At 30.1% G+C, this 14894-nt stretch overlaps 1 protein-coding gene across 4 annotated transcripts; it reads left to right on the forward strand.

Annotated features, from left to right (window-relative positions):
• Nucleotides 1-33: 33 nt before the first annotated feature.
• On the forward strand, nt 34-12554 carry LOC106668448 (AP-1 complex subunit sigma-2). Of its 4 annotated transcripts, none has more exons than XM_014397230.1 (5): nt 34-260; nt 3040-3218; nt 3304-3412; nt 3487-3624; nt 11353-12554. In XM_014397230.1, the coding sequence occupies exons 2-5, from the start codon at nt 3040-3042 to the stop codon at nt 11395-11397; spliced, it is 471 nt and encodes a 156-aa protein (XP_014252716.1). In that variant the 5' UTR covers nt 34-260; the 3' UTR covers nt 11398-12554. The 4 variants fall into 4 exon arrangements, with proteins under 4 accessions (XP_014252716.1, XP_014252713.1, XP_014252714.1 ...); XM_014397227.2 differs by having other exon boundaries at nt 164-373; XM_014397228.2 differs by lacking the exon at nt 11353-12554 and adding an exon at nt 7591-9519 and having other exon boundaries at nt 164-373.
• Nucleotides 12555-14894: the final 2340 nt, after the last annotated feature.

Raw genomic sequence — 14894 nt, forward strand, 5'->3', positions numbered from 1 at the left:
GTATACCTTCTTGGTCCTACCGGATTCCGGCACCTGGCAAATTTTATATAAATCTCGTTTTTACTCTATATTCTCTCTTTTTATCAATGCCGTAGAAAATAGAAGACGGTTAAAAATGAGGAAATTTTCATTGGAAAGCAGAACCGACAGAAAGTTTTTCAACGTATCAATCCAGTGGACAGTGGAAGCACCCAGACCCAAGGCGATTACTGGGTGTCGGCGATACTGGTACTCTTGCTACGTTGCACCTCGCTTTATTGGTATTTATAAACGTCAAAATAAATATTTGTTATTTAGTCAATTTTCACTCCGTAAAACAATAATGTGCTCGAAGAATAACCAACGTATTAAATAATCACAAAACCACAATATGGTGAGGACTGATTACTTTACTACAACTTACTTGTTTTCCTATTTTAATCGAATTTTATGCAATTCTTGAACAATTTTATGTTGTATTTGTACCATAAATAAATTTATTTCGACCTCCAGAAATTTCTTTGGAAATATTGTTGTTTTAATATTGTTAATTTGACTTTCAAAAGTGATACTTTCATTATTCCATTCTAATCTAATTACATTTGTGATTGTAAAATAGGAGGATAACTGTTTAGATTGATACTCTGTTAACGGAGTTGAAGTTCTGTGTGCTTCAGTCAACATTATAACGTTTAGGGTGCGCACATTTTTTGTGTGGAGGGAAAGTAAGGTTCAAAAATATAACAAACCAGAGATACTATTCATAAGCATATATTTTTTACACTGTATTGTCTTAATATTGGAATAAACAACCAAAAAGACAAACAAGGCAAATCAGCCACAACTTTCAAGTTATAAGATGTAATGTTAATGCCAGCACCACACTAGACGGAATGTGATGAAAAATCCACCAAACCCGAACAAGCCACATATACAGTAGAAATGAACGTAATGACTACGACTGTTTGAATATTCAGAAGATAACATGACTCAATTGATTGTGTACGGTACAATGAAACCACTTTTCGTTTTGTGAATTTACAAGGCAATGGAGAAGCAGAAGAGAAAGAGAGAACATTGGATCCATCCATTGAATATGAAAAGGGTAGCATTTGGTCAATTCTACTGTCTGGATGAAGAATTTTGAAGCTATCCTGCCAAGTTCTTACAATACAATGGATGACTATGGTTTCATTTGACGAGGGTCTTTAAAATCCCACAGACAGGGCCTGTTCTGAACTTCCACATTAAATTGGTCCACGTCCTAGATTAGCTTCACTTCCAGTTTGCCTGACCGACTGCCTGCCTCTTCTGTTCTATGCTTGCCTGTTGTCAGTGTGGCGCACCCCATCTATTTTGCACTTTTTGATCTGTTAGACGGAACCCAGCGGAACATTCTGTTGACGGATGTTGTTGCACCACAGAGCTTGACAGAGACATTATGACTGAAATTGCTTGCTGTGTTTTGAATATAAGCTTGTGCAGCGGAAATTTCTGGCAAAGAAACTTCCATTGCATTCTGTGTAGTGTGGCACTGGTCTAAAAGTAATTGTATCCCCAGTACCTACAGCACACCAGTTCAGAGTTTTTAAAGAAATTTTATTAGTAGGTCCTGGTTTCAGTGGTTCAATCTCTTCTATGGTTATGTTGTATATTCAAAAACTTCCTTCTGCAGGCAAATGTACTGCCACAGTTTATTGATAGGTGTGTTGGTGTCTCCTCTGCTTCCTTGCATAATCTCCATGCCGTTTGGATTATACCAGTCGTCTTCAAATGCCCATTTAGCCTGCACTGTCCTGTTAAGAATTCTGTTAGAATTTGAAGTTTTTTTCCTGCTTCTTTAATGCATTCTGTTGCTTCTTTCCGTCTAAAACTAGAATGTTCTTGGATTGTTTGGGGTCTAATGAGTGAATTCCACAGTTTCCTCATTTTTGTTTTGTCTAAGATCAGTAGTGTGAATCATATGCCATAGAAGGCCCAGGACCTATTAGCATTAAAGCAGCCCCCTTTCTTGCAAGGGGGTCCACTCTCGTTTCCTTGTTCTTCTACATGTACTGGGACCCATCAGAGAGTATCTTTATTTTTCATACCTAATTTGTTATTTAGTTTTGCAATTCAGCACCATCTTCGACCTAATGAGCTTAGTGCTTTGATGGCTGGTTAACTATTTGATGTGATAGCTATATTCTTGTTTTCAAATTGAACTAAGTTGCATGGATTTCAGTCTGGATGGTTCTGGCGTATTTTCCCATGGGTTCTTAGTATTTGGTTCCAAGACTGAACACTACCTCATACCTTCCCATATTATAGATCTGTCTGTGTAACTGCAGATGGTGTGTCTCAACAGAGGTCTTACCCCCTTTCTCATTCTTTTTTGGTACTTAGATTTTCTGGAAATTTTGCTTGAATTCAAAAACCCTGTTCATGTCATCCCTTGGTGCCTTGGGGGTTGTTACGCTAGCCTAAGATCAGTACTGAAAATCCTTAATGCCTTAAGCTGATTGATACTGAATATTCTGCCATCAACTTTCACTCATACACGGTATAGTTTTGTACAAACAGGCCTACATTTCTTCCATTAAACTGAAACAAGGGAAACAGAATAATAATCAAATATTTAAATCTTGATCTCTAGATAGGGTTAAAGGAGTAAGACTTTTTCTGCCTGTTAATTTGTCAAAGTGCCTTTGTCACCGAGCATGGCCTATTCTGAGTAGGATGAGAATGGATCCTATCCTCCGAGGCTCTTATTGTGCACTTGTCATTCAAAAGCCTCACTGCTGATACTGTATAATGTCTGCCTTTATTTTTTATATTTTTTCCTTGAAACCCCATAATTATTATTGCAGTTTTCAATAGTTTATGTGCTATGATGTTAAAAGTTTTATTGCTGCTATAAAGTCAATTATATCAAACTGTCTTCTAATTTTGAAAGATTAACAAGGAATGTAGAAAAATGATTTTTAAAAACTGTAAATATTACATTTTAAAATCCAATAGGCAAAATTTTAAAATGCAAAAATACACGATACATGTACAAATTCATTTATTATTTTTCAGATGCAGTTCATGCTTTTATTTAGCCGTCAGGGCAAACTGAGACTACAGAAATGGTACGTCGCTCACCCTGATAAGCTGAAAAAGAAAATAACAAGGGAACTCATAACAACTATTCTTAGTAGAAAGCCAAAAATGTGTAGCTTTTTAGAGTGGAAAGACTTGAAAATTGTGTACAAACGGTATGACTTTAGCTTATTTTATTTTAATAAAATGAAAAAAAACAAAAAAAAACACAATTTAATAAGTGCATTTTTTCCCCATTAGATATGCAAGTTTGTACTTTTGCTGTGCAATCGAGCAGGATGATAATGAACTTCTGACCCTCGAAATCATCCACAGATACGTTGAACTGCTTGACAAATATTTTGGAAGCGTAAGTTTAAATGTTGTTAAAACATAATTCCCTTTTTACGGTTTCCATTTTATTATCAAAACATGGTTTTACAGGTTTGCGAGCTTGATATAATATTCAATTTTGAGAAAGCTTATTTCATATTGGATGAGCTGTTGCTTGGAGGTGAGATACAAGAAACAAGTAAGAAAAACGTACTTAAAGCTATCGCTGCTCAGGATCTTCTTCAGGAGGTTAGTCATGGTGACACAGCTATTGAGCTTTAACAATCAAAAACTTATTTATCTAATTTTATTCCATTATTGCAAATTATTTACTAATCTTTGAAAAACAATTCTCCCTAGTCTTTTCTAATATCCATTAATTTAAATGTTACCCTTAAGTTTAATCTTTGTTTTGAACCAAATATTAATTTGTAAGATGATATTGCCCTCGGTATTTAAAAAAAAAGATCTTCTGCTTGTGTTTAGACCATTTTATAGATTTTGATGATGATTTTAATGAACACAAGTTTAAATTATTTCCTTAAATATACTTTAATTTTATGTTCCATCGAACTTAAGATCATTCAAAACAGTCTACTTTTTAACAATTGAAACGACAATCAAAAAAGAAAAGAGTCAATTATTTTATAACATCTTTTGGAATTTATTTCCTTCTTGGTGTTTTGTAGACTTGAATTAGTATTTTAATCTTAGTTACATTGATATTTTGTTTTAAAAACAAATGCATGTCTGATTGAAAATGTTCGAGGATTGATAAAGTAGCTAATATTATTGCATCAATTTGAAAATAAAAGCACTGAATGCTGCATGCCCTAGTCTCATATTCTGGACATTTGTTTTTTTTTTGTTTTAAGTCTTGTGTTTCTAGCGATTACGACAAGCGCGAACCTCATTAGTGAGTAAGCAAACTGTAAGTTGTATTAGATTAAACATTTATTTTCTTTTAAATTTCTTTTGTTTACCTTAATTCCTATATCTTGATTTTTCGTTTTGTTTACATTGTGTTCTCAAAGGTTGTCTTTTTGGAAAATGAACATACAAATTTTTTAATAGTTAATGAATTTCAAATTTGTTTAGGGGTGGTTACCACCCAAAAAATTTGTTTCACGGTAAACTAGAGCCAAACTTAATTTATCCAGTTCTAAATTGAAAATTTACATAATTTAACAAATAATTTTGTTAATAAATTGTGTGTTTATTTAATAAATCACTGTCACCTTTTTTTGTTTAAATTAGGTCTGCGAGATGATTGATAATTTCTGTTCATTCTGATCTTCTTATTCTCACTGCTTTTGTATGTTACATGCCATTTTCAACATTTGATCTGTGCGTTATTATTTTTTCTATAACAATTTTAGTTAAATCTTATGCCAGTGGTGACCCTTTCATATTTTACAAACATATAAAAAGGACAGATTTGAGAAAATAACACACAGACCAACCACATAAGGCAAAACTAGTGAGGTTAGGCAGGTCAGGATGCCCGAAGGTTATTAACCAACAAGTCATTAATCAACCCAAATTTTATTAATACAAAATGAACCTAGTTGAAAATGTAATTATTTCTTGTTTAAATGATAATGAAAATGGCTTTAAGTATAATACTTGCCATACTTATATTAAATATCTTAAAAATTGTATTTTGTGTTAGTTTGAGACTAGATATTTTTATTTATTATTAATTTTCGTGGAGATAATTTTGTTTAGGGCTTTTCTGTGCAAATGTTCTTGCTTACAAGTGAGTCTCATATCAGCTTTCATGAGACTTCCAATTCGCATTTGTATCGTCTGCTTGTAGGTCTTAATCGTTAATTTAATTTGTTAATTAGGTTTTGAAGTGTTAAAATCTATGGATGCCTTATTAAGAATTCAGGGTAGTGATACATGCAGCAGATTTGACAGATGCATTTATCTAAGAGTAAAACCAAATCTATGAGTTATCCATACTAGTAGAATTGTACTGACACAAGTAAGGGTCGGAATTGAACCCAAGTGGTTTAGACGACCCTACGAGTCAGTTTTGAAAACGCTTAACCCTAACACATAATTCATTTCTTTGAGCTTTTCATACCACCACCTGTTGACATTTTATTTTTATTTTATTGAGTTCCAAAACACAAAAAATAGTTATGGAACAATTAATCAGCAAGGTTGAAAAGCTTGTCGCTTTGTGGTACATGAAAACTCCTGAATACAATGATTGAATAAAAAAAATTCATTTTGAGAAAAACAAACTCTCGTTATCGGCACTTTCACTCATCTGCAGTTGTCCCTCAAGTTTTTTTCTTTTTTAGGCCCTTAATAATTTTTGCTCATTTGTTTCGATGTCGTGCAAAAGTGCATATCTGTGTTGATGTATATTTGTACATATTATTTTCCTGCATTTATGTATGTTTCCTGAAATTGTGGGTGTTTCTTATTATCCGTGGTGATGCTTGTTACTTACGATTTATATTTATATATTTTATTATCCTATTACCCCCTGCGGATAATGAGAGTCTACTATACTAAAAAAAAGAGAACTTAAAGAAATAGTGTGAAATTAATAATTGTTTAAAAAAAATTAGCAAATTTATTTTTTACTCATTCTCTCATAATTGCTGAAGTAATAAATGCTTCATTTAATTGCTGCGTGTCACAAGCCTGGAAAATCCAATAAACATTTAGGTTAAATGTGTAGTGATTAGTGTCCGTTAATCGATAATTATTCAGAAATTGTGAGATGCGGTCTGGTGTGATGTAGGTTTCAGAAAAACATTTTCTTTACCGTGCCAATGTTTTGATCTCAATAAAGATCGATAAAAAAGAAAATGTTTTTTTGAAACCTACATCACACCAGACCGCTTCTCACGATTTCTGAATAATTTAGGTTAAAACTGCTGTGTGTGTCAATAGCTTTATTTTTAAGTGGAGTAAGTGTTTTATTCAAACATTCGTATTTGTGTTGTCGTTTGGTTGTAAATCAACTATTAATTGGATATAAAAAAATAAAATATTGGTATTAATGGTTTTCATATATAATCATTGATTAACTTTGCATTTGGATATTTGTAGAATGTATTTTTTGTGGAAAGATTGTCAGTGTTTTATAAATTAAAAAATATAATTGTTTGTCAAAACTTTCTTAAACAACTTTAGAATTGTATTGTCAAAAGTTTATATCGTCGTGCCAACTGTAAAGTATCGCATGTGAAAAACCCTACTTTTCAGGAGGCTGATTAAATTGATTCAAATTCAAATCTGCTGAAAGATTTTTGTTTTTGTTTTCAACAATTTACAATTTTTTCACGCTTATCTACTGTATTGTATAATACATTTATGACTATTGCTATAACGTTTTAATTAATATATTAATACACTTTTGGTACGTTACAGTTGATAAATGGGTAGATTTTATTATATTAAATAGTAGAAAAACTAACGAATATACATTTAAAAGCTATTGTTTTTGAAAGAGGAAAATAAGTAAAACAATCTAAATTTGAAACCCCATTGAAACTATTGAACAGGGTTGTAGCAAGTCTTTTTTTCTTCTAAACAGAAATGCCGATCTTTTCTTTGTGAGGTTGGAAAGGATCCTTCATTCATCAAGAAATTCCAGAATCTTCTCTCTGAATTGAAAATGAAAAATAACTAAAATATATTCACTAGTCTTTTCTTTTCTGAGGCACCAACTGTGTAAATATTGACAACTGTTAACTAACAAATCTGCTATATTTGATACTTCACTAAAGTTTAGCTGTTGGTAAGAAGAGGAAGGGTAGTGTTAAATTATTGAATGTGGCAAATTCGATATTTTACAGTTGGCACGATGATATAAATATAAAATAATGTTAATCATTGAGTTAGCTATGAGTTAGGATTTTTAGTTTCTTTTTAAAGTTTATGCTTTGGGTTTTACTTCATCTTTTTTTTTTCTAATACAACATAAATTGAAACATCTATACTTATTGCATTAGATGTTATTCAGTTTAAACAAAAAGGTAAAAAAATATCAAAATTAAAAAAAAATGTCCAATGAACAGTGCTCATTAATTGCATGGCTGATGAAACTAATATTGCACGGTCATATGCCTGAATTTAAAATGTATCTCTTCTTATTTCTTCTCCATGATCCCTAACTTTATCTTCCCCAACCATTGTTTTTGTATTTCTCTTGTTTGGACTCCTCCAGAGTATGAGTGTTGGTTTTAGGAGGAGGCAATAGAAGGCGCACTACGTGAGATAGGACTCCTCTAAATAAAAGCTTGACATCCATCTCTCAACATAATTATTAGCATAGTTATTCGAGTTCTTCCTTTTAATTAGGATTAAGAAACTCATTTCAGGGGAAATATCAAAAAGATTTTTAAAATTATTTTTTATTAAATCATAGTATGTACCTGTGTATTTTAACTGAGTTAATGAATGCATGGAACAAAAAGAGAATAAAAAATTGTATTATCTCTTTATTTTGATTGCAAAATGATTGCTTACAAACAATCGACATCAATATTTCAACATTCATTTTGAATTATTTCAAAGCTTTATTGTTAATTAACAAAGTCTACAGCTTTTTTTAATTAAACGTTAAACTCATCTTTTGTTGTGATTAATGCTTATTGTAAAACAAACTTTAATACTCGTATCGCTAAACTCAAGATCTTGTGATGTCTCGTTGAAAAGAAATATTTATTATAATGCCTATCCTTGCTATTTTGATCTGTCAGACTCAACTTCTTCGGCGTTGGTCTTTGTGTCACAAAGCAGCAATGATAAGCAAACCAGGTTGATTGGCTATCGAAAAAATATTGCACTAAGATAATTATTTACAGATACTATTTTTTTGTACAAATGTGTACATACAAAAATATACAATTCTAGTTCACCTTTTGTATGGTAAACATACAGAGATGTACATAATCGTTAAAATAGTCTTGAAAGAATTTCTTTTTAAATTTAATGAGGTGGATGGTTTTTTATATTGCACCATGTATTTATAGTTTTCTATTGTTGCCTACATTGTTTCATATTATTATTATTAGAAGCTTAATTCTTAATTATCTTCTTGAAATTGAACATTAATTCCTTGGCCAGAATACAGTACTCATAGATAAATTTTTAAACATTAATGTGTCATTAGATTACAGTTTACTTTTTTAAGGAATTTTTTTGTAAAAGAACTAAGCACTGGCATCATAAGCATAAACTCTTGAGTTTTCTTTAGCATAATCTTTGAAATTTTAAAATTACAACCTTTTTCTTTGCCAATGAAGTCTCTTAAGATTTGTTATATTTAATTATTTAGTAAATGCTTTGTAAGTATGTTATGTACGTTTTATATTACAATATGAAATGTACTGTTGTTTAAAGTCAGTTTAAAATATTTATGGATTGATTGTAAATGTAAATTTTTAATTTCCACCTTACATTCTTTTATTATGTTGAACACTTCCCTGGTGTGTATATCATTCTTCTGGAAATAAACATAAAACAAATGATATCACCAATGTAAACATTAAGTGTAAAACATGCGGGCATCACTTGGTCTTTCATCACCACAGGCGCTAATTTTGCACGATTTGAGATATTTAGGGAACTTTGTTGATTTAAAGTATTCAGACTTTGCTGTGTTGTTTCAGATAACTTGCTGTCACCCGTCATTGTTTTCATTTGTTGAATAATGTGATATTCTTGCACAATGGTGTTTATTATGTGATGTATTGTGATAATAAAATGCCTAGGTTTTTTACTATTGTCAAATGTAGAGGGAGGGGGACAAAATGAGTGATTTATTCATTTCGGCGAGTAGTTCATTTTTGAGGGTTTTTTTTAAGGGAAGTTCAGTTTTTTAAGGGACCATTGAGACCATATTTACTCAGATATGACATCCATTCGTTAAAATAATTTGTTGAAGTGATAATGTCACGTTTTAATGAAAAGCTGTAGACTTTAATGGCACATTTTAAAATGCATCAAACACATGGTAACTTAGGCACAAAGCCGAGGCAAGAGAATCTTTTTCAATAGCACATTAGATCCACAGAAGAGCAATCTTGAATCTAGTCTTGAATATTTGATTTAGAGAATGGTTTTTTTGTTTGTTTAATCGAAGCACTTTCACACAATTCACAGTACTCGATTGCTGCATTTTATTTTTTAAAAATTTGATTTAATGAAATTAGTACGATCTATTAATCACCAATAGTATGTTTTTTTAAAAGTGATATTTAGCTTTTTTTTTAAATCACCAAAGAAGTAAAATCTTTTAAGTTCCTTGATAGAATCTCTCTTTATATGGGAAAAACATGTCATGATTGAAGTTTCAATTCAAATTGAATTCATTTTTTTTTTTTACAAAAATTAAATTTCTTTGTTATAAAAGTCCCCACATGACATGTTCCCCTTAAAAATAATAAATGGATATTTTGATCTTCTGTCTTAATTTTTAAAATTATAATTACAAAAGAAAATTGTATTTATAAAAATGTTATTTATTTTAATTTTATTTGTTTTTACAATCAGGGAAAGATTCTTGCCAGTTAAATCTCATTATAATCTATTGATATATTTGGTATTTATTTTTGTAAATTTGAAACAAATTTGCAATTATTTTATGTTAGTTATTTTTTTTACATAGAAATTTTATGCATTGATATACATTTATATGAATATATATTCAAATGATTATATTTTGTACTTTATAAAACTAATTAGTTTTCTTAAATAAAATACCTTGAAAATTGCCTGAGTTTTATTAGAATTCCAATTTAGCTTTTAACTTTTAATCTAATATATCTAGTTGTAAAATAATCTCTTTTTTTTAAATAAAAAAGTAAAGATTAACAATTTTGCTCATGAAAGATACATTTTCTTTATAATTAAATGGGATTTGTCAGTTAATAAAGTAAATAATTTATTCTTATATATTTTTTATACTTTCTAATTAATTCATAATTATTGTTTGTATTGTATCATTTTATGATTAGACTCAAAACTGCTTCAAAGTGTGATAATAGTCAATTATGCTTATCATTAATTAAATGTCGTGTTATACCTGAAAAATGAATGGACATTCCATATAAAAATTATTATAGTGCATTGAATGTAATTTATTTTATTGTGTGTTGTTTTTTTTGTTACTAATTTTAAATAAATTATGCCTCTAAGCAAAAGGAATAATTTTTCCACGCAAATTTGTATCCTTGGAAGACACATCTCATGCAATTCATAAATTAAAAGTTTTTCTTTGTATAGATTTTTTTTTAAACATGTGAATGTCATTTTTTGAATTGGCTAAAAAATAAAATTGCCTATTATATATTGTACAGTATCTAATTCATGCATTGTTAAAACCATATCACTAATTTTAAGAGAAAATATGGTTCAAATCGTTAATACCTTTTTTAAAATTAATCTTTGAATCAAAATATGTATGGGTCAAGTTTTTATCAAGTTAAAAGCCAACTGTGCCTTAGTAAATAAAAAGACACCTCTGTCAGCGCTGGGTATTATTTCCAAAAAAAGAAATTGCACGATAATTTCAGCATGCTTTTGATATGCTTCACACCAAGAGTATTTAAAATAATAATAATAATAATTCGAGTTGTTAAGTGTTCAGTTTTGGATAAGGGTCTACATGTTGAAATACGTTGAAGCACTTCTGTGACATTGGCAATAGGTACGTCTGTTATTTAAAATTTCGTCAACGGGTTGCAACATATAGGCCCTTTCAATATAATCACACTTGCTTTGCTTTTTAAGTTTGTTTCGCTTACAGTATGCATTTTTTATATTACGTCGATTTTTATGGTTAACATTTTTGGTTATTTATCATTGGTGCATATGTTGCAGCTCGAGCTTTGCAATAGTAGTTTGTAGATTTTTCTAAAAATTAAACTATGCAGTACTTAGAAATTATGCTATGCATAATTTACTTTAAAAAAAATCTTACATGTGATTTCATTTGTTAAACAGGAGGAGACACCGCAGGGTTTTTTTGACGATCATGGGCTTGGATAACAAAGTAAGATGGATGCGTTGAAGTCTCGGCTTCAATCGCTCCTACTTGATTAAACAAAGACAATTCACACGTTATCGGGCTTCCTTTTGTATACTTTTACTCGTAAAGAAAATATATTGGTGAATATGAAATTTCTAGAAATGACTTTGTACTTAATCTCTTTTTTTTCTTACTAAAATATTTTTCTGTTAAACTTACAAAAAACACATACTTTCACGTAGAAACTTCACTGATTGATTTTTTGTTGTTTTTAAGTTCAAAATCATTCCTTACAAATACGAGCATGAGTAAATCATGGAAAAAAGCCGCAAGTGGTAGAAGTGATTTTAGCAATTTTTTAAAAATGTTATCGAAAAAAGTGTTAATTGGTGGTGGTGTTTATGAACTAAAATAGTAACAGTTTTTAGGGATATTAACTGTGATATGCCTTACTTTTTACATAGCATCAATATAAACGAAATGTGCCATTTTTCTACTAAATTTACCATATCCTTTGATCGACGACGGTCTTGAAAGGGAAAATATTTCTGACGTTGAAATGTTAATAACAAGTGCAATCATCGTAGTTTATAATATGATTCTGATTTTTTTTTTGCCATAGCATTGTAATATACCATGTAATAAATCATAATGGCAATTGTTTTTTATTATAAGTTTTGCTGATTAAAATTAAAAACAAAACAAAAAAACATTCCATCTTAAACAGTATTCACAAACTGGAAATAATGTATTATAAAAAATAAAGTATTGTTAATGTATTTATTATTGATATGGTCAGTTATTAAGTGGTTAAAAATACCATAAATCCGACTGAATTTTAATTGGTATAATAAACATAATTGTCCTAACAATATATTTGTGTACCATAAATTTAAACAAAAATGTACTTAAGATTTAGAATAAATAATTTTAAAAAGATATATTTTTTACAATTATGTTCACTTGTAGTTAGGCACAGCTTAGAAAAGTATTTGTCATTTAGTCAATTTAATGAATAAAGTCTAATGCACTTTGATATAGTCATTAACGATACATAGTGTAACATAGAAGAAATATATGTATTGGACACACGTATTCACATTATTGGTAGAAAAATTTTAAGCACTTATTTGTAGGGCATTAAGTAAGTTGATAAATACGAATTTTAAGTCATTTCTTATTCAGACATTAGTCTGTAGTTTGATGTTGAATATATTTTTACAATAGTAATTAAGAAAGTTGAATATTATTTTATCCTTTGATTGTTAACTATTTGACTCGTGTATATAACAAATTTAAACTATTGTTACTTAATGTTTTCTTATAATCGTTCAACAAAATTTGTAAAAATGCACGTACATAGTTGGAAACTATATTGAACCTTAGCGAATTCAAATGACGAATGTCAGTATTCAGATATTTGGCTAGGAAAACTATACAATCATTAACTACAGAGAGCAATAACTACGACAAATTTTTGATTAAAAGTTTGCTCTTGTGTTTTTACTTATATCAATTTTTAATATAAAAGATATATATTACACCTAATGAATAATTCTAATATTATTACATATGTATTATTATCTAGTGTTTAATTATTAGTGTTGATTTTAATGTAAATACAATTATGAATCCTGTTTGTACTAAAGTTTAGAAATGTTTTAATAGATTAATAAAATTACATTTCACACTGATTATGATTATTTAATCTTATAAAACATTTTTTTTATGCAAATGTTTTTCTTTGTTATTATTTTCAAAAAATATATAATATATAGCTGAATTGTATTTCTTGTGAAACACTTGCTGGCATGTTAAATGAGATTTTTTCCCTTCATTTCCTCGCCTTATTTCTTCAGTTGGAAATGTTTCAACATCGTGCTAGATAATTTCACTGGCATGAGGTTGAAATACGATTAACTGAAAAATAAAAAAAAATGGTTAAAAAGAATGCAAAATCTGGAGTTGATCATAAGTAACTAAACTACCAGGTAACAAGAAAGTTCGTTGCAGTTTTTCATTTGTTACTGTTTTAATAGTGCTAATCCACATTTTTATTTACATAAGAAGATTAAATGTCCACATCATGTAATACCGAGAGGATAATGTGACAGTTTGTAAAGAAAGTGTCTTGAACAGTTCACTGTAAATTATAAACTATTTTCTTTCTCATGGCTTCAAAACCCATAATTATTGTATGAATTTAAGCTTGGTAATAGGCAGCTCATAAAATTTGCACAATGTTCGGTATGAAACGATAAGCGGGCTCACTCCCGAAAAGTGGTTCGTAAAGTTTACTTCTGGGAATGAGAGGGATTGAAGATGAACCGTAGACTGGAGGGAAACTATTAAACTTGATTTGAGTCAAATATGTCAGGAGCTCGCTGGATTGTTCAACGTAAGTGATGAAACTGTTCGCTCTAGCCTACATCGATTCGGGAAGATGTGGAAGCTGAGCAAAACGCTCGGTTCCTCATAAATTGACCGAAGGTAACAAGCTTCAGTGTTTAAACATTTGCAGTTCAATGCTTGTGCAGCACAAAGTAGATGTTTTTTGACCGGATCGTCATATGCGATAGAAAATCGATCCTGTACAGTAACAGTATGATTTATATGATTAGTAGAAAAAAAACACATCTTAAATGTAATAAAGCTATCAAAATTAAGCTGGGCTGGTCATATTGTGTGATGATGAAGAAGGGGAAAGTGCCAGCAAAAATAATGGATGGACAACTGGGCATGAGCAGAAAGGTTGGAAGTCCTAAGCTTAGAGGACTTGGTGGTACGAAACGATGCAAATATTATTCTAGGATCTCACAGCTGGAAGGAGTTTCAAATGACAGAAACTTCATTGCAGCACCCTTAAGATAATTAGAAAGGTCCTATTTTCTTCATCCTCAGATTTGTGTTAAACTAGCAACTAAATTTCTTATTTCTTATTTTCCATCTATGTCTGACTTTTTCCTTCCTTCTTCTTCATCTTTTTCCTAATTAGTAAGTTTGTTATAAACTTTTTATGTCATATTTTTACATCTGTTTTGGATTTAAACCTGTAACTGACTCTTCTGCTGATGCAACAAATTAGCAACTATGACACACCACTGGTTTTCTTCTATTAAAGCCTGTCGGACCAATGCTAACTTTTTAAAAACAAACACAAACACTTTCGATTTTGACACATTCTGTTTGAAGTTCAAATGATGAGTACAGTTGACTGCGAAAAAGAAACGAAGAAATTAACTGATAGCCAAATAAATTATGAGTGCAGTTTTTTGATGTTTGCTTTTTGTTACATAATATTTTACAATAGGGAGGATAATTTCACTGGATTTAAAAACACATAATTGTGGCTATTACGAGATCAGCTGAATAAAGGGTTTTTATCGAGGTCAATTTTTAATCCAGGCGTCATTAAAAAGTACTATTCTTTTAAATATCCGACAAGAAATGAATTTTTTCTTTCTTTTTCAGTTTAATAGCAATTGAACATATCATTCGTAATAATTGTGATGAATCT

This window comes from Cimex lectularius, unplaced genomic scaffold (assembly GCF_000648675.2).
Source record: "Cimex lectularius strain Harlan isolate CLEC.00 unplaced genomic scaffold, Clec_2.1 scaffold36, whole genome shotgun sequence".
Lineage (NCBI taxonomy): Eukaryota > Metazoa > Arthropoda > Insecta > Hemiptera > Cimicidae > Cimex > Cimex lectularius.

What these genes read in the sequence shown, in the direction of transcription:
- LOC106668448 (XM_014397227.2), top strand. An exon ending in TTGAAAATTGTGTACAAACG is followed by an intron (nt 3,219 to 3,303) that starts GTATGACTTTAG and finishes TTTCCCCATTAG; the next exon opens with ATATGCAAGTTTGTACTTTT. An exon ending in CTCAGGATCTTCTTCAGGAG is followed by an intron (nt 3,625 to 11,352) that starts GTTAGTCATGGT and finishes TTTGTTAAACAG; the next exon opens with GAGGAGACACCGCAGGGTTT.